Below are 20,028 nucleotides of genomic sequence, written 5' to 3'. Positions count from 1 at the left end.
ATTCCGGTCATCTGGAATAGATTGTGTAATCGAGAAATGACACTCTGTGACACAATGAAGTGTGCAGCCACAGTTCGTGGTGATTGTCCTCGTTACGGCATCCCGACTGCTAATTCAGCCTCTGCAAATGTTATGTGACGTCTTATGCTAATGACAGGACATTCATTAAAAACACAAAATATGTTGATTTATTTTACGTTAACTTCACTAAGACTTTTAATAAAACCTCAATCGCCAGTTTGATTTTTTACCCTGTGTTACACGATATCTTGTCGCACGTTTATTGAAGGTTGCACGGGCAATCGTTCCCGAAAAGCCAGTTGTAAAGGAGTGTCAAGCTTGAATTATTTTAATAGCAGAAAATATCACATTTGTTTATGATCCTGAACATTTTTTGTCCAGTATATGAATTATCACGTTCTTTGACGACATCTACAGAGGGGTTGAAGGAAGTGTTTAAATATATGATTTTCCCCGCTGTGACGTCATCTTTATTTGTCATTTATTTATTTAACGGGTTTTATGTCCACTATTACGGCGTTTCGGTCTTTCAGCGGACGAGTGTCGTCAGCTACAGACAGGTAGGAGTACGGGAGGCAGTGTCCCCCTAAGTTTCCTACTGCTTTTCCTACATTTTCATGTTCATTAAGGGAATCGAACTCCCGGCGTTATGTGACTGGCGAGTGCGTTACCTCTGCGTCACTCAGCCACCTGGTAAGGTTGCTGTTGACGATGTGACGAAGTGTGTGTCTTGTTTAATCAGCAATGTATGCGTAAAAATTGTTGAAAGTTATACATCATTTTTTTAATGCGTATCTTCTTTTAGGCCATGTCTATGTCAAATTAAAAGTTTATCTAGAATAACGTTTGGTTGAAAATGTTTTAACATTATGACTTGTGTTAATATATTTAATGCTGGAAAGCTTGAATTGATACTGATACTGGCAATCGATACAACGCCTAGTTAATGTGTGTTCTCATTATGTCAGGATTGCAAAGGATTAAATGTGATCGATCTGAGGTATAGCAGAAATCCATAGTTTGTCTTTGACTTTCAAAAAAATCAAACAGATAATCAAAGTGCCATATATTTAATTGCATTAAACAGAATAATGAGTTGTCATCTTAACATTCTTATTCCAATGAATTTTTAGAATTTAGAACGTCAACGTACGATTCTTCTTTATTTAACCAGAGACGTATATGTCACATATATGTGATATATACGTCTCTGTTTAAACCTTGTGCTCATGGACATGATAGTTTTAATAATAATTATCCTAAACACCCATGTAATTAGCCTTAATAGAAAGAAAAGCATATTGCTATTTTAGATGGTTTATTCTCCATTAACTTACTATATCTTATAAGTATAATGATAATACATCACATCCATGTCCACATGCACACGTGAATTCAAGTCCACCATCACATCCTCATTAAAATCTCTGAGCTCTTAATACTAAGTAACCAGTTTTGATTTTTACGTCATTGTATGTCGAACAAAAACATCCTATTTTCTTATGTTTTCAAATTTTATTAAACATATGTGTTATCTAAATTATAAATATATATATATATATATTTGAAAATGAGTCGAAAAAGGACTGAAATTTTACTGCTGCTTACCTAGAGTTATCTTTCTTCAGAAGGAATCTTTTCTTATGGAGGCGTAACGCAAACCAAAACGAATTGGCCAATCAAATTGTGCCTTTCAGCATTGGCAAACAACAACAGAGAAAGCCGATTGACATCTAAACGTTCAATGGGGTTGTCATATTGGGGAAAATTAGATGAAATTCAAGTAAACTAACCCAGGAGCATTACCAAAATGGTGAAGAGAGGTGAGTTATATTGTTGCATATGCAAACAAGCGTAAATTTGACAACATTTTGTTGATAAACGCAAGCAAAAATGATGCACACAAGATTGCTCGTCGGCGGAACAAGTTTCGACAGATGTTTTTATACAAAATTAATGAAGGGTTTTCTGTTCCTACGATCAATACGTGAAGTTGGACAATTTTTATTGCTAAGGTGTTAATCACAACAAGGACTCTTATCAACACGTTCGTTTTGTTATGGCATTGACAATGCATTTCGGTTTTTGGTGATCTTTTTAATTGTTTTACTGACCTGCTCGAACAAGTATGAATTTACCGCGGATTCTATATTCCATCAAAACATTCTCAATGTCCAACTTATTACAATTTGTTATATAGAGTGGTCATTGGTAAGACAACTTCTAGGAATTCCTATTTCGTTTCCAATTCTTGCATTATTTTTATTAATGCTTGAGTAAAACGTCCTTTTTGCTATTTAATGATGAAGCCGTATGTGTAATGTTATACAGTGTGCATATGTACGATATCACGGATACAGGTCTTGACTGTCAATATACCCTCAATATAATCTTTTAGTGTATTGACATATCGACGAAGTTGGAACCTGAATATTCAGAACCAAATAATTGAATACAAAACTTTTTTTCTATCTAGCTGTTTATATCAATATATAGTTGACAGCATATTATAGATGACCATTCTCTACTGATGATTTTTATTGCACCAGCTTGACTTATTAAAATGTATGACTAAGCCTTTAAATATTTATATAAACCCTGGAGTTCTGTTGAAAACCTGGAACTATTCCTCAGGGAAATGGTTGGTGAATTGCCTTGATATTTTTAAAAAAAAAACACCTTTTTTTGAATAAAGAGAAACTCAATCTCAAGTCATTAAGTATTTAATATATCACTGTTAAACCTGGTTACTGGTACCTATATATGTTAACTCCTAATTTTAGGTATGTCTGCTGACAAAGGCCTCAGGCCGACCTCTCCTGTCCATGTCCATGTAGACGATGATGTCCCAGTTCATGTCCATGTTAAGCAAAAGGGGAAAGCGAAAACTAGAAAGGTGAGTTATAATTTAACTAATATGATAGGAAAGGTGTATCATTTTTCAGAACTACATGATTACACACACTGTATGTATTTTGATATTATGCATAATGTGCGAAATACTACTTAGATTAATCATATTAAATTCCTCATCTTTTATGAGGCAGTGATTGATTTTATTTAATTCTTGTTTAGACTTCAGCATTTTGTCATACATGCTGATCATAATACTGCATATTCACAAGCTGAACAAGAACCCCTTAATGTAATACTTACATGTACAATCAAGATTATAGTCATTTGATATGCAGGAATGCAAAAGAATGAAATTATGTGATCTTCATAATCCATACTTCTTGGGAAGAAATAGCCTGGGATAACCATCGTACTAATACCTCTTCTGGAACTATTATTATGCATGTATTATTTCAAAAAAATTACCACAATAAGTTCATGTCATGTCCATATTTTAAGTTGAAGGTATTGTGTTGGTCCAATTGGTTTATTACAGGTTTAATATGGTAGCTATTATCATTATTTCTTAAAAATATAAAAGACCAAAAATAAGTTCGTCAGATTGGGAACATACTTTTTGGTATTGCTTACAATGTGCTACCTATTTAGGACTGTCTATGTTAGAAACCAATGCAGTATAATTTTGGTAGTTATTTGTCTACTACTTTTATTTCTGGAGAAGATGAAGGTTGTGCACTTAGCCCATTTTTCTATCAATATGCTTATGATGATTTAATCGGAAATATATTTCATCCTCATTTACATACAAAAGAAAATCTTTAGCAAAAATCTTATTTGTCTGACTTGTCCGATCAGAATGTCCCCTTTGTGATATTTGATATCGCAGTTTTGTTGACTGTGGTTGACTAATTTGTTTCATATACATTAAAGATGAAACTTCTGCTAATTAACTTTTAATAAATTACCATCTGCTTCATTTGTCCAGGTGCCATCAGTAGGAGGGCCAGTGAGGTCAGCCTTGTCAAAAAAGAGTGCTGGCACTGCTAGAAGCAAAAGTCCTGGGGGAGCATGGGTACCACCACCTGGCAAGGCTACTAAAGGGTCAAAGGTTAGTTGGCAGGTAGGTCATTATGAAAATAATACTGTATACATTTGAACTTTACCAAGACAAGATTGTTTCCTACATTGATGTATAGATTTAAAGGTTGTGATCTCAGATGTTATATTTTAAAATGTTTGATTATTAGAATGTTCGCTTAAGTTATTAGCACAAATCTGGGTCTTATCTGAATGCTCTGACTGAATTCGACATTAAAGCTTTGAAAACATTGTACATTTCTGTCATGTTCGTGATCATTGCATTTCTGTCAGGGTCACTGTGTACCTCGCCTGTGCAGAACTAACACATACACACCAAGACCGAGAAACCCGCGTAAAACAAAAATCCACCGCTCCAGATCATATCGGGTGAATTTTTGGCATGATCGGTAGCATTTGTGTCACATGTGCCAAACACTTGCATGAACGAATGAATGAATTAAAACTCAATCCTCACTAAACACGTTGAATAGTAATTGTCTTTTATTACTTTCTTTTGAAAATCACGATATTTTCTAAAGTTGTTAAGGAATAAGGTCATGTACTTAGAATAAGCAATATTATATGGAGGTTTTCATTCAGGCAAGTTAAAACTTCATTCATATATTATTCTTTCAACATGCATAATTATTTTTTTTTATTTTTTGGTTTATAACACTGGATAGAAAGTGATTAAAGGTATTATTGTTCACAAGTACACATTATGTTGATTTTTTTTGTTTATGGACAGTCTTCTATACTGTTGACAGTCATTTCAATGCAACCTTATCCCAACTAGTACTAATATTTTGTATAAAGTCATATTGGATCACTTTCCAGTCGGTTAATGCCAACTACCTTGTAGTAAATTTTTCTTCCTTAAATGTTTTATGACCATTCATTTCAGTAGATTTTATTGCTTAAAAGAGGCTTGTTTTCTTCAATCAAAGACCACATGATTCTTAACAATGAAACAGCATGTTAAAAACTTATTTTGGTAGAAAGATTTCCTAATGAAGAAGATTTGTATTTCTTGATATGCTTTAAACTGTAATTCCTACCATTCTGTGTATCAGGGCCCCACTCATCGGCTAGAGATCAGCAATCCTCGTGAGAGTCTTCGTATGAGTGACCTGGACACAGATGAGGAGGAACAGGTTCATGGACAAATGAGGAACTATGAGAAGAAGATAGAGGGTCTCATGTCAGAGGTGGGGACTCTGAAGAATGAGGTAAATTTTTTACATAGCTAGTTTTCAGCTTTTCTTTACATGTCTGTCAAGCTTGACTCTAATATTAATCAATTAATTGGCATCTATTTAAAAGATTGCTGTATATTCATTAAAGATAAATACACCACTGTATCGTCCATTTTTATAATTTTGATGTTGAGACAAATTGCATTGCTTAAGAACAAATTATCCTTTTTGTCAACATTGAAGATTTTATAGGTATGTGTGATCCAAATGTCAGTTGTGTAATATGTATAAATGAGATCTGCTTGATATAATTTTTAAATAATAATACTGTTATGTGGTACACGACAGGCTGAACTACAAAGAACACTAAAAGAGATGGTGCACAAGGATGACTTACTAGATGCCTCACGACAAGTGATGAGGGAACAGGAACGAGAGTTGGATGAATATAAAGACGAACTTGACATCACGGAGCATGAGAATCGTATCCTTCGACGGAGCATGGAAAACCTCAATGAAGAGGCTGTTTTTTCAAGGTGGGAATGAGTCTGTATTTGTCTTAATTACCAGATAAGAAGACTTAAAATACTCTTTGTTATGATCAATGTCAAATAGGACTGTGTTATTTTGATTGAAATATGTGTTAATACAGTAGTTCAATTGAAATATGTATTTATCAGAATTCTGATGATAAATAAAAAAAGAAACTTTATTACAAACACTTGCCTGTCCATGTGAATACAGTTTTTTGTGACACATGCTGGATAATTTTATTTAAAAATTCATGATTTTCTGGAATGATATATATTTACCAGAATTTCTTTCTCAACAGACATGAAGCAGTAATGGCAACAGGTGAAAGGGAAAAATTGATGAAGAAACTCATTGAGGTAGAAATGGATGGTCAGTCAGCAGTAAAACATATAGGAGAATTAAGGGATGTGATACGCAGACTAAAAGAGGTACAAATTTATCATATGGTTAGTTAAGGGTAGAAAATGTTTGTTTTCTGGTTAGTCAAATGTAAAATCAGTACAGATTTGTTTGATAGTTAGACAAGGGTAAGGTCTGTACAGATTTGTTTGATAGTTAGACAAGGGTAGGATCAGTACAGATATGTTTGATAGTTAGACAAGGGTAAGATCAGTACAGATTTGTTTGATAGTTAGACAAGGGACAGATCAGTACAGATATGTTTGATAGTTAGACAAGGGTAAGGTCTGTACAGATTTGTTTGATAGTTAGACAAGGGTAAGGTCTGTACAGATTTGTTTGATAGTTAGACAAGGGTAAGATCAGTACAGATTTGTTTGATAGTTAGACAAGGGTAAGGTCTGTACAGATTTGTTTGATAGTTAGACAAGGGTAAGATCAGTACAGATTTGTTTGATAGTTAGACAAGGGTAAGATCAGTACAGATTTGTTTGATAGTTAGACAAGGGTAAGATCAGTACAGATTTGTTTGATAGTTAGACAAGGGTAAGATCAGTACAGATTTGTTTGATAGTTAGACAAGGGTAAGGTCTGTACAGATTTGTTTGATAGTTAGACAAGGGTAAGATCAGTACAGATATGTTTGATAGTTAGACAAGGGTAAGGTCTGTACAGATTTGTTTGATAGTTAGACAAGGGTAAGGTCTGTACAGATTTGTTTGATAGTTAGACAAGGGTAAGATCAGATTTGTTTGATAGTTAGACAAGGGTAAGATCAGTACAGATTTGTTTGATAGTTAGACAAGGGTAAGATCTGTACAGATTTGTTTGACAAGAGATGTTTGTTTGATAGTTAGACAAGTAAGGTCTGTACAGATTTGTTTGATAGTTAGACAAGGGTAAGATCAGTACAGATTTTTGTTTAGATAGTTACAGATTTGTTTGATAGTTAGACAAGGGTAAGGTCTGTACAGATCAAGGGTAAGGTCTGTAGATTTGTTTGATAGTTAGACAGATTTGATTACAGATTTGATAGATATGTTTGAGACAAGGGTAAGATTTGTTTGATAGTTAGACAAGGGTACAGATTTGTTTGATAGTTAGACAAGGGTAAGGTCTGTAGATTTGTTTGATAGTTAGACAGATTTGTTTGTTTGATAGTTAGACAAGGGTAAGATCAGTACAGATTTGATTGATAGTTAGACAAGGGTAAGATCAGTACAGATTTGTTTGATAGACAAGGTAAGATCATTATAGATATGTTTGATAGTTAGACAAGTGTAAGAGAAATAGATATTTTTCTCATCAATATCTATCATATTCATATAAATATGCTCCAAGATGAAGTTAAAAGACCTGCTTCATCTGTTTATCTTGTATCATAATAGTTTATGATACAATATATTCATTTTTTATTCATATTGTTTGAATGTGATTTGAATTTTTTTAGGAAAATAAACTTTCTCACGGTGATAGTGTACGGTATGGGAAACAGAAGGATATACTGTTGGAAAAACTGGCTGATTTTGAGGCAACAAACCGTACATTAAGAAGATTGTTGAGGGAACAGCATCACGCAGAGGCTGCTGCTCTGAGATTGGGGGAACAAAGAGATGATTTGGTGATAAAACTCTCTGATTCAGAGAGACAAAATGAGGTAAGGAGCATGCTTAGGATCTTGCTTAGCAAGCTATAATAAATCATTAAAATATATATTGATCAGATTTCTCATTATGTGTTAAAGAAAGAGTTAATAAAGAAATTTTCAAATTCAATGAAAAATGAAGTTAAGATAATTTTTGCATTTGTTCTTTTCATCTAGGGAAGCTTACAGTCATGTGATTGTGATAATTCATCAATTTTGCCATGATTCAAACATGTGTCATCATTTTCTCTCTTAATCTCCAACGGTCAATGCATACTTTTGAATTTAGAAATAAAAATTTCTTAATCACAATACATAAATACATTTCTTTGATTAAATGTCCTCGGTAGTCTGTCTAGTCCACATAAACTTGGTACTCTATATTTAACAGCCTGTGAGATCCCTATTGAGATACAACAGGGTTGGTATATATTACAACATCCGTTTTTCTGTTACAGTTGTTAATTCTGTATTGTGGTATATGTTGAAGCATGTCTGGAGCTAGACTTTAGACAAAATCTAATTTCCCTTCAGATATATTTGTTGTGTAAGAAATGAAGCCGCATGTATTTCTGTACTTAATGCACCAGTATTAATTTTAACAGGGATGGGAATGCTCCCTCTTAAATTACTGTAGGCATTGTTTATTGATAGTTGTTTTTTTTTTATTCACCATGACAAAACGTTTCACTTCATATATGTCTATTCACAATTTTCAGTTACATCTAGGTTAGCTTAATTAATTTGGTTGTAATCCTTATTTGAAATTGTTATAAGGAAGATTTTAACTTTAACACAATTCTTAACTACGTGAATCACTTTCTTGACATTCAAGAACTTCACACCATACTTGCATATAAGGTTGTATTCTAGTGATCAAATGAAAATTCGGATAATATGGCTTCTGAGTATTGTTAAGTCTCCACAGACTGGTTCTCTATTCATTTACCTTGACCATCCTTGGTATGTGATGTAACCTAAACAACAAATAGGGTTAGCCAACACATTTTATACAATTAATTACCATTTATCCAAATTAATACTCTTTTAATTACATTTTGAATGTTTCACCCTTGACAACCTGAGTATATTCTTATATTTGATATTTGCGAATTTCAAACTATCAGTGTCAAGAAACCAACAACACAGATATACTAATTATACAACAGAAACTGATCTGTAAAACTGAATGTTATGCTGACTGTTTGGTATCTAATCTTCTGTTTGTTTCAGTAGATATGGTTTCACTTTACATGGAGTTATATGTTTATAGTACTTTAATTCATCGTTTACTTACTCACATTGACTAAATTTGAATTTGCAAGTTTGACACTGTGATGATATTACAACATAAGTTGTTCCTTTTGATAATATTTGGAAGAAAATTAAATCTCCTGTTGATTTGTCTTCAAAACAATGTTACTGATCTGTCTTCAAATCAGTGTTACTGATCTGTCTTCAAAACAATGTTACTGATCTGTCTTCAAAACAATGTTACTGATTTGTCTTCAAAACAATGTTACTGATCTGTCTTCAAAACAGTTTTACTGATCTGTCTTCAAAACAATGTTTCTGATGTCTTCAAAACAATGTTTCTGATGTCTTCAAAACAATGTTTCTGATCTGCCTTCAAAACAATGTTTCTGATCTGCCTTCAAAACAATGTTTCTACAACAATGTTTCTGATCTGCCTTCAAAACAATGTTACTAAAGATTAAGAATTGTTGTAGTAGGTTATGCTGCATTACCTTTTACTTGTGTGTCTTACTGGACTTGCATACTAAACATTTATAAGTAATACTAGCAATGTGATTCTAGATCATGTCAGTATGCAAAATGCAAAAAAATCAGTATATGACCCACGGAGTGCATTTTTAGGGTATGGGTGACTTGTTTGAGTAGAAATTGAAGATCATGTAGGATGTATGCCTCTATACCAACATTCGAGAATTAATTCCTTTGATGTATCAATAGTTTGGTAATTTATAATCAGGATTGAATTGATTATAAGTTATAACTTTATGATTGCAGCGGCTACGTATAGAACTAATGGATCGTGATCGTCTCATTGGTGATATGAGAGCTAATATCACAGCACAAAAGGTAAGATGATGTATTGTCACATCTAGTAGTCTTCCTGTGAACACTTTATAGATTTTTATACAAAGCACTGTTAATCCAGGTGATGTTATATAATTAACACCCTGTAGACAACCACATTTCAAAATGTAGATGATTCATACATTTGTATATTTTACATTGCAGTGTCTGATATTCTATGTAAATTACTATAATATCTATTGTGATATGTACTACATATTATATGATACTATTACATAATCAGATATGAGTAAAAATTGTTGATATCCGGTTTCTTTGAAATATTTGTACATGGAGATAAATTATATTTCTGCATATCAGACTGAGTATAGTGTAGTTAGGAGATGCTGTAAAACTTTTTAGCTGTCAGCTTTAGGCTTTAAAATTAAATCATATACAGATTTGAAATTTACTTGTAAATGGTGAAAGGGGAGACTTGATGTTTCTTTATTATCTTTCCTTGTTTTGGGTCAGCTGGAGTTAGTAAAACACAGAGGCTATGGAACAAGGCCAAAATGCACAAAGTTAAAATCAAAACGGAAAAGGGTGAAATATTTCTGTTATTTTTGAAAAACTGTTTCTCTATTAAAACTAATGTTTAGTAATCAGATTTTTTTATTTTGAGATGTGCTTCAATTTCAAAACTTCTGTATGAACCTGCTCGCTAGCTGACACAGAACAATGAAGTCTTCTGCATGACATTATAATGTCTGGATGTGATAAACTGTAGATGCATTTATAACAATTACTTACCTGCTCGTTAATTCCTTTGTCATGGCAATTGACAAATGCCAATTGCTGCTGTCTAGCTGCTTTCTAAATCTTCTGTCATCTTTTAACGGAAAAGCTTAATATGTAATAAATGAACTTCTCAATCTCTTAGTTCAAGGGTCAAATAAATACCCATGAGGCCAATTTCATCATCAAGCTTGAGCTTTTTCTTTCTTTTCTTCAATTGTTATCTTACATGTATTTTGACATCTTGTTAATAAAGAAAGAGAGATGAAATTAGCTGTTGAAAAGATATTCTGAACAAATTAGATATGGTATCACTGACTAAAAAACCATCAAAAAATTGCTGAAAGGGTCAGGAAGTTTATAGTACTGTTTCCATTCAACAGTGCTCCTACTAACTTGTAGTCGAACTGGACTCATCTGTAGTAAGCATGATTCTATGAGCTTCATGTCAGAGTTATTCTTAGCTTGAAAGCAAGAACAAAATATTTTATTCTTTTGATGTGGAAATGAAATTATTGTCTGAGGTCTGAATAAAAAGTATAAATGCATGGTGTGTATGTTACAGAGATAGCTAGTTTTGCTAACATAACTTGCTTATAAGACATTACTACACAAGGACACCTTATTTAGAAAACCTTGAGATAGTTTTGATTCTTTGAATTTGGTCCAGATATTCTGTAGAAGTGTTATATTTTTTTAATTGTTTGTTGTAGTCAGTAGATGTTCCTGTTTTAATATTTCGTCTATGATAATTCTGTCTTCTTTTTATATGCCTGTCAAAGACGAGATGTTTTAAATGAATTGATGGGCATGCATTTTTCTGCTTAATATGTTAATTAATCATGGACAGATTAATTTTAAAACTTTGTGAAAAAGCTGAATAAGCAATAAACTTAAAACATAACTACACTTATACTTCTTACTAAACTGTTACCTGGAACTTCATGTACCTCTACATATTCTGTTACATATATATATTGAATGGAAGTGATTAATTCTAAATATTCTGGAGACCATTACTTAGCTTTACTCTCTCAGAAACGTTCTTATATATTTCTATATATCGCATATAAATCCCTCTTAAGTTGGAAACCTACCTAGTACACTCATATTAATCGTAAATGTGTTGAATGATGGGAGATCTCCAGACTGGTTGTTTAGACCGTGTCGTTAAGTAAATTGATGTGCTATTTGATAATTAACTGTCTTAACTATTATTAACTCCCTATACTCAGCATAATCTTTAAATAACTTAAAGAGTATTTGCTTATGAATATATCAACAAACCAACCAAAGGCTAATGAAGCTGTATATAAAATAGACATGTATTGCCTCCATTGTTGCTTGATGTGCTTTGTTACACATTAGTGACAACTGGTTACAATGACTTGGTGCAGATATTTCTTCCCTTACCTGTTCTATCCTGTTCCTGTCTTGCCCTAGGAGGAGAATATAGCTCTTACTGGACTTCAGTCTACTCTAGAAAGTACCCGAGCACATTTACAAAAACAGCTGAGAACCAAAGAGGCTGACTGCAATCGAATGGCAGTGCAAATCAGGGTGAGTCAAGGGAGATAACTTACTTTAAAATATTTATTTTTTCCTTCATCCATGTAGGTCACCTATAATTAAAGGTCAGCTGTAGTGGATTTATTTGTTCATTTAACAAAAAACTTTTACATGCCTTCAATTATTTACAGCTACCTTACAAACATGAAATCATTAATATTTCTAACTTTAAAGAAGATAAACAAACAAAAATATGAAGTAGGTACATTGACTAAGTGTCTTATACATTGGTATGTCCATCTGTATCAGGTTGATGATATAGCAGAGTGTCTTAATGATAGTGAAATGATTACATAAGCTGATATTTGTTACATAAGATTTTGATGTGTCTGATTTGATTATTAATTACAGTAGCTAGTTAGTACATGACCTGGTTTTTGTTAATTTTGTTATAGTTTTAATGCATGTTTTTGATGAGAGCAGTGCTTTTCAGTCTTTTTGTAGTGCATGTTTTTTATTGGAGTAGAGCTTGCAAATTTTTTATTAAAGCACTGCTTTTCACTCTTTATCATTTCATTGTTATGTAGGTTTTGTTAAAAGTCTTTTTGCAGAATTTTCAAAATCTGGTGGACTGGAGTGATATATATTTATGTAGAAAGTTTGACCTTGGATTGTAAATATATGTACTATTTAATCTGAGCACCTTTTTCCTGTTTATGGATTAATTTATTCCCAGTTGACACTTAATTTTATTCAAATTTGTTTCATGATTTTGCTTTAGTTTTTTTATTATTTTCATTTCATTTACCCTAAACATACTAAGACAGATTTTCCTTATTGGTGGTAGGCAATAATACTACAGCAAGACCTTTGTAGTTACAATGTATTATGAAGTAACAATGAAAATGTTGGACACATCTTACCCAAGTATTACTGAAAATGTTGGATTCATCTTACCCAAGTAATGATGAAAATGTTGGACACATCTTACCCAAGTATTAATGTTGGACACATCTTAGCCAAGTATTACTGAAAATGTTGGACACATCTTACCCAAGTATTACTGAAAATGTTGGACACATCTTACCCAAGTATTAATGAAGATGTTGGACACATCTTACCCAAGTATTAATGAAGATGTTGGACACATCTTAACCTTCTTTGAGTTAGTGATTTCTGTTGATTCAGTTAATATGATAGATATACTAAATTAAAGTTTTATTTCTGTGAAGGAGATAAACATACTCAGAGGGTAAGGTAGAAAGTATTACATTTTAGCTCATTGTGGACTTACTAAGGAAAAACTTGAGATTAGCTACTGAGGTTGCTGTTGGGGTTAGCTACTGAGATTAGGTACTGAGATTAGCTACTGAGGGCTACTGAGGTTAGCTACTGAGATTAGCTACTGAGGTTAGCTACTGAGGTTAGCTACCTTACTGCTTACTATGTTATACAATTTTGTAAGTTCCTTTAGGATACAAAACTGAGATGAACATTAAATGATAATAACACACTCTGAATATGTTCTGCATACATGTATACATTTTCCAGAAAGCCATGAAATGTTATATATACTACTGAGTCAGTATTTATCTAAATTATAGTTATAGTTATATGTTATAATTTTATGCTAAATGTTTATCACTGAAATGCTGTATATGGCTTGAAAGAGAGTGTTGTTTTTTTTCAGACACTCGATGGATCAAAGGCCCAGGATAAGATAGAAATAGAACATTTGACTGAGCTCCTGGCCAATGCCAAGGAGAAGGCAGACCGTGACAAGGAGGCCCTGAAAAAGGCCACAAGGTTTGATTTTTTGTTTACAGGAGATCTTTAATACATCACAAAATCACTTAATTAGTTGGAATTGATAGAAAACATGTTCCTGCGATACAAAAGATTACCTAAAGTAACCAAAAGCTTGATTCACCAGGTACAAATAGATGTAAAGTCTGGCTGTAACATAGATTGAGCTGTGCTAGTGTTGACTGTTTCCCCAACTTAACTTCACCAGTTTGTTGTTGTTGTTGTTTTCCTGCCCTTATCACTTCCTTGACCTTTGTTTCTGCCTTCACAGAGCCTAACATTGAAAAAGAATGACTTCCTTTCTTCAGAATAAAACTATGTTTGTTGCTAGATTCAACATTGGTTGTGTTATGTAGTTGTATATCAGTAAATCTATCTAGTGTAGTTTTTCTTTTGTTTGGTTTAGTCTGGAAATAATACACAATAAATCAATTTGCATGAAAAAATTCTGTAGTATTTGAAAATTTGAAAATTCTTATTCAATTTTTTTTTCTAACTTTGATATTGGAAAATGAAATAGACAGAGAGCTTTTCTGGTTATGAAATTTAAAAAAAAAAGGTAATTTTACACTTTTATTGTTTTTGTTATAATTTTTAAAAGAAGTCGTGTAGATTAGCATTAGGATAGATCACTGATTATAGAATAAATTTAGAATATCAGAATCATTTTGTTTGTGATTTGAAAATGGTTGCATGACATTTACGTGGAGATCTGCTGTGTTAACGCAGTATGAAGTGATTTTGCATGGAATTATTTGGCTGAAAGCTTGCAGATGTTGAATTAGTAGCATGCTTGGAATTGAATTGCAAATACTTTAATAAGACTTCCTAGTTGAATTTCTCTATTTTTTTTTTTTTTTTGTGAACTTTTCAGTCATCTGTTCAATGAAAAGTTTTTGCAGGAAAATAAAATACACAGTAAAACTTGATGGTTTAGAAAAAATTAGTTTTTAATTAGAGACTATTTTTTGGGTAGTAGAAACTCTTTCATGGTGTCTTGGTTTCTTTGAATCTGATACAATATATGTATAGTTTATTATGTATAATTTAGATATTTGGTGTCAGCATCTCTTTATCTTATAGGGTATGGTATATGGTATTAGAAGTATTAGATTTAATGTAAACAATATTGCATGAGAGGCATTTGGAATTAAGTCATTATTCTAACACATTCGCAATTTCGGCCAATAACCATGTGGATCTATTGTCAAGGTTTGGAAGTTAATTACTTATTATAAATCAGGATTTTTTTATATGTGAAAAGTGAGAAAAAAAGGATATAAATAAACCTATTTGTTTATGGAAACAGTTAAAAATGTAGTTTATATTAAGATGACTTTGTGGAACTTTCTAAACAAGATATAGTTATATTAAGTTCTACCTAATGATAATGATACATAAAACAAGAATTTTATAAAAACATATTTATTGAATATATAACTGGAAATTTCATTTGATAAATCTAGATAACATTTAGGGTGTAATAGACCTTTTCAGGTGTATTTTTACCTGTTTTGTCATCCGTCTACAGAGTACAGAAGCAGAGAGCAATGCGAAGTGAGGATGCTCTCGAACAGCTTAATACTCAATTGATGGAGCGTGAGTCGCAGCTCGAGGATTTGCGAACTCAGCTCGACCAGATGGGTCCAAGATACGATAAACTTTCTAAGGAGAAATCCCAGATTCTGGCAGAAAATTCTGCTTTATCCACGTAAGTTTACGGTGGCACGCTATCAATTTTATCCCTATTTCGTGTATAATGCTGACATGACTGAAAGAGACCCCGTTTTTGCACTTATCTGTGTGTTCCATGATACTTTATATTGTCTGTCCTAAGATCTGTAAGAGCATGTCATAAATATCATACAGATGTGTAACTAAACCTGCAAACTAATTCAACAGATTTCTCAAATACATAGAATAAAAACTAAGCTGATCAATGAACAGATATATCGCTCCTGAATTCTATAAACAATTGTTGATATAGTTGTTGTGAAAAAATTTAGAGAATCGCTAAGCATATCCAATTACATCATAATTTAATGCTTATATATTAAGTGTTAGGATTTTACTAATCAAAGATTTATATACAACTAACAATGTCACTTGTAATATGGGTTAACTAATTAATTGTGTCCAACTTAACACTGGGCTTACTAATCTCACTGCAGTTTGAAAAAGTTGCTTTCTTAACACTATTATTGCCTAATGCAGCAACAGGCATATATTTTAACACAAACTTCAAAGCATAGTATATTTTCTACAAGTGCAAGTGTTGTGCACATAATCTAGATCTTTATAATAAGCCATTGCCAGTACTGATGGGAGAACATCTCCTTACCAGCAACAAGGCTTTCTAAGTAATAACAAATGTCCAGTTTTCATTGCATCCGAGGAATATTGATTGTTGCTGAATGAGTCTACAAACAGCTGTCAAAAGAAACAAAAACACACAAAAATTTGTAATAAAATGTCGCTTTGAAGGATGCTAACATTTTGCTTTGTAGTAAATGTACAATAGCTTGGTTCTGGTTGCTCTGCCTGGTGAACAGTTTTGCTACATTGTCAGTTATCGGTGTGTATAAAAATTCCCAACTATTTCTCTACCTGGCAACACAGTGAAAAGCGTAAGTTCTACCTTAATAATGTATGTTTGGGAATAGTATCTGGTTGAGTTAGGGAGAACTTAACCTGTTTGTACACAATTAAACACAGCCACCCAGTTACATTATGATAAAGCAAAATATATGTTGTGTAATGATGTGGTTTTTACTGTTACCATCAATATCGTGATGTTTTCTGTCTAATTCATCATTAACATTCCACAGGTCTGAGGTTAAGCATGGTACAAAGTGAGTGATGCAACCTGTAGTTCCTGTGTCCCATAGATATTCACATTATAACACATGGAGGAATAGAATGATAGCTATTGTGCTGGAATCTTGATATATATATAGATATATATTAACTACTTAATACTTGTATTTATACCGGACAGTTATCCTCAATTTTTTTTACTTTTTTGGTAATTGGTTATATAAAAAAAAAACAATCTAAATGATGTTTTGGATGAATTTTTCTTCAATAACCATTTCACATCCTACACACTCGGTACCTTCACATTTTTCACTGGTGATAATGCATGTGGAAACACAGTTTGTCTGTTAAGTTATCACTGTCGGAGACATTTTTCAATCATCATCTCTGGTGTTATGTGTCTTTTTCTGGTGCAATTTGTCTATAGTTCTACCCTGCTATATGTAAATGTACAAACGGCTTTAAATGTTTCTCACTTTTAAAGCAGAATATTTAATAAGAAGTCTCAAGTATTATATATAATCAGTGCTTTATTGATTAAATCATAGCGTATTTTTTCTTTGTCATTTGGGTGTTGTATATTTTGGTAGTATTTTTCCGTGTAAGTACACACAGTGTAACATCTGATATATTGTATATTTATCTCCCATACCTGTTATTTATGTCCTTATATTAGTCGGAAATATTCTCCTGGCATAAAATTCTTGCAGATTCTCCATAACCCAAGGACTTGATTCAGTACTAATTTCTCTCACCTAAAACTCTTTCCTCTAGTCTTACTGTAGAACTAGGTTTTGTGAATATTACATACCATTGATTTCCTTTTTCATATTATTTATATTTTATCCCATGCATGAATAATGCATTTTAAAGAAACTATATTTCTGGTATGAGTGTCTGTTGTGGTCTCCTTGATCAGTTAGTAAAACGGTGATATAATTATCATGTTGTATATATGTTAAATGTGTACCAATTAATATCATTGATAAAAAAAGAATAAAAATTATAATTCATTTTTCAGCTCCACTCACTATTTACCACATTATACCTTCAACAAATTAGAATTATATATAATATAACTTGTATTTGACTTGTTCTGAAGTACAAACATTTTGCAAAGCATACTGATATGTTCATTCTATATGTATAATTTAATATCTAAAATGTCAAAATTCCATAAAAAAATGTAATATTTTCTCTTGCATCAATTTACTGTATGGTTCATTCCTGGTGAAACCTTTTTGACAAGAATTGCAAACCAAATTGCTTATGCTTTGTCTTTTAAGTTCCTTCCTAATGATAAAATAAATGAGCTGTTATATCTCTTTCATAGTTTTGTGTCAATCTGATTCAGTTTCAAAAGTCTTAAAATGATTTAATTTGGTAATTTCATGGAGTTTGCGTAACTTTTATGAAATATTTTTTTATGATGAAAGTTTTGTTATGAATGGTTAGAACAAAAGTTGGGTTATGATAATTATATTTTTATATAATTACTACATTACCAGTGTCTTTGGTTTTTGTATTTACAATGTAGAGTGCTGTGAACAAATATTCTGTGGAAATGGAAGTGTACAGCTTGTGTGGTAGATGTGATTACTGGTATACATGTGTATTGACCCTTCTATGTTCAGTCAGGTGCATGTGTTTTGGAAATATGTTCGGTTATGTGCTCTGCTTATGTGTATGAAACCATTCTTATGTCCAGTCAGATATCTGTGTTGAGTAAATGTGTTCATTTACAGTTATATACTTTGTATGTATGAAACATGCAGATGTCCAGACAAGTACTTAGTGTGTTGTGTATTATGTCTAAGTGTGAAAATCAGTATTAATACATGTAGATTGGTGTGTTATGCATTTGATGTTATGTGTGTACAGTGTGATATTGTGTTATGATCTTAGAGAGACTGGGGGAGCTGGAAACCCTGATAGATTGTTTAGAGAACAAGTGTTATGTGTGTACAGTGTGGTATTGTGTTATGATGTTACAGAGACTAGGGGAGCTGGAAATTCTGATAGATTGTTTAGAGAACAAGTGTTATGTGTGTACAGTGGGATATTGTGTTATGATGTTACAGAGACTGGGGAGCTGGAAACCCTGATATATTGTTTAGAGAACAAGTGTTATGTGTGTACAGTGTGATATTGTGTTATGATGTTACAGAGACTGGGGGAGCTGGAAACCCTGATAGATTGTTTAGAGAACAAGTGTTATATGTGTACAGTGTGGTATTGTGTTATGATGTTACAGAGACTGGGGGAGCTGGAAACCCTGATAGATTGTTTAGAGAGCAAGTGTTATGTGTGTACAGTGTGATATTGTGTTATGATGTTACAGAGACTGGAGGAGCTGGAAACCGTTATAGATTGTTTGGAGAACAAGTGTTATATGTGTACAGTGTGGTATTGTGTTATGATGTTACAGAGACTGGGGGAGCTGGATACCCTGATGGATCATGTAGAGAACAAGTGTTATATGTGTACAGTGTGATATTGTGTTATGATGTTACAGAGACTGGGGGAGCTGGAAACTCTGATAGATTGTTTAGAGAGCAAGTGTTATGTGTGTACAGTGTGATATTGTGTTATGATGTTACAGAGACTGGAGGAGCTGGAAACCGTTATAGATTGTTTGGAGAACAAGTGTTATATGTGTACAGTGTGGTATTGTGTTATGATGTTACAGAGACTGGGGGAGCTGGATACCCTGATTGATCATGTAGAGAACAAGTGTTATGTGTGTACAGGGTGGCGTTGTGTTATGATGTTACAGAGACTGGGGGAGCTGGAAATTCTGATAGATTGTTCAGAGAACAAGTGTTATATGTGTACAGTGTGATATTGTGTTATGATGTTACAGAGACTGGAGGAGCTGGAAACCGTTATAGATTGTTTGGAGAACAAGTGTTATATGTGTACAGTGTGATATTGTGTTATGATGTTACAGAGACTGGGGGAGCTGGAAACCCTGATAGATTGTTTAGAGAACAAGTGTTATATGTGTACAGTGTGATATTGTGTTATGTTGCAGGAGACTTGGGGAGCTAGAGACCCTGATGGACCGTGTAGAGAACAATACAAAGATCCACCAGGAAAACACGACAGCTGAGCTACAGGACAAACAGGGCCAAGTGTCCGCTCTCAAGATAGAGAATGAACGCCTCAAGGTATATATATAATCTCTGTCTTAATCTTGGTGAATCAACACAAGTGGGTCTGTCAATTATTTCTAATGAAGAGTTCCAGTTAATAAAAAATGATGGGAGACTAGGTAATAGACAAATTATAGGTATGGTAATAAGATAAGTACAGAAAATTCAATAA

At 32.9% G+C, this 20,028-nt stretch overlaps 1 protein-coding gene across 3 annotated transcripts in view; it reads left to right on the top strand.

The window, feature by feature from the left end:
- Positions 1–2,806: 2,806 nt before the first annotated feature.
- The window catches only part of LOC132551105 (outer dense fiber protein 2-like), a 29,726-nt gene continuing 12,504 nt past the window's right edge, over positions 2,807–20,028 (top strand). For 2 of the 3 annotated variants that reach the window (XM_060215212.1, XM_060215211.1), the window contains exons 1-11: positions 2,807–2,917; positions 3,863–3,997; positions 5,031–5,186; positions 5,502–5,689; positions 5,986–6,115; positions 7,537–7,743; positions 9,763–9,834; positions 12,013–12,129; positions 13,769–13,884; positions 15,416–15,595; positions 19,736–19,871. In XM_060215212.1, the coding sequence (XP_060071195.1) occupies positions 2,807–2,917; positions 3,863–3,997; positions 5,031–5,186; positions 5,502–5,689; positions 5,986–6,115; positions 7,537–7,743; positions 9,763–9,834; positions 12,013–12,129; positions 13,769–13,884; positions 15,416–15,595; positions 19,736–19,871 (1,548 nt within the window). The remainder of the gene's footprint in view (positions 2,918–3,862; positions 3,998–5,030; positions 5,187–5,501; positions 5,690–5,985; positions 6,116–7,536; positions 7,744–9,762; positions 9,835–12,012; positions 12,130–13,768; positions 13,885–15,415; positions 15,596–19,735; positions 19,872–20,028) is intronic. The other variant, XM_060215214.1, reaches the window with a different exon arrangement.

Source organism: Ylistrum balloti, unplaced genomic scaffold, assembly GCF_031769215.1.
Source record: "Ylistrum balloti isolate Yb309-2 unplaced genomic scaffold, AGI_CSIRO_Ybal_v1 Utg370176, whole genome shotgun sequence".
Taxonomy (NCBI): Eukaryota; Metazoa; Mollusca; class Bivalvia; order Pectinida; family Pectinidae; genus Ylistrum; species Ylistrum balloti.
Note: the sequence above shows the minus strand (reverse complement) of the source record. Positions and strands in the feature narration are given on the sequence as shown.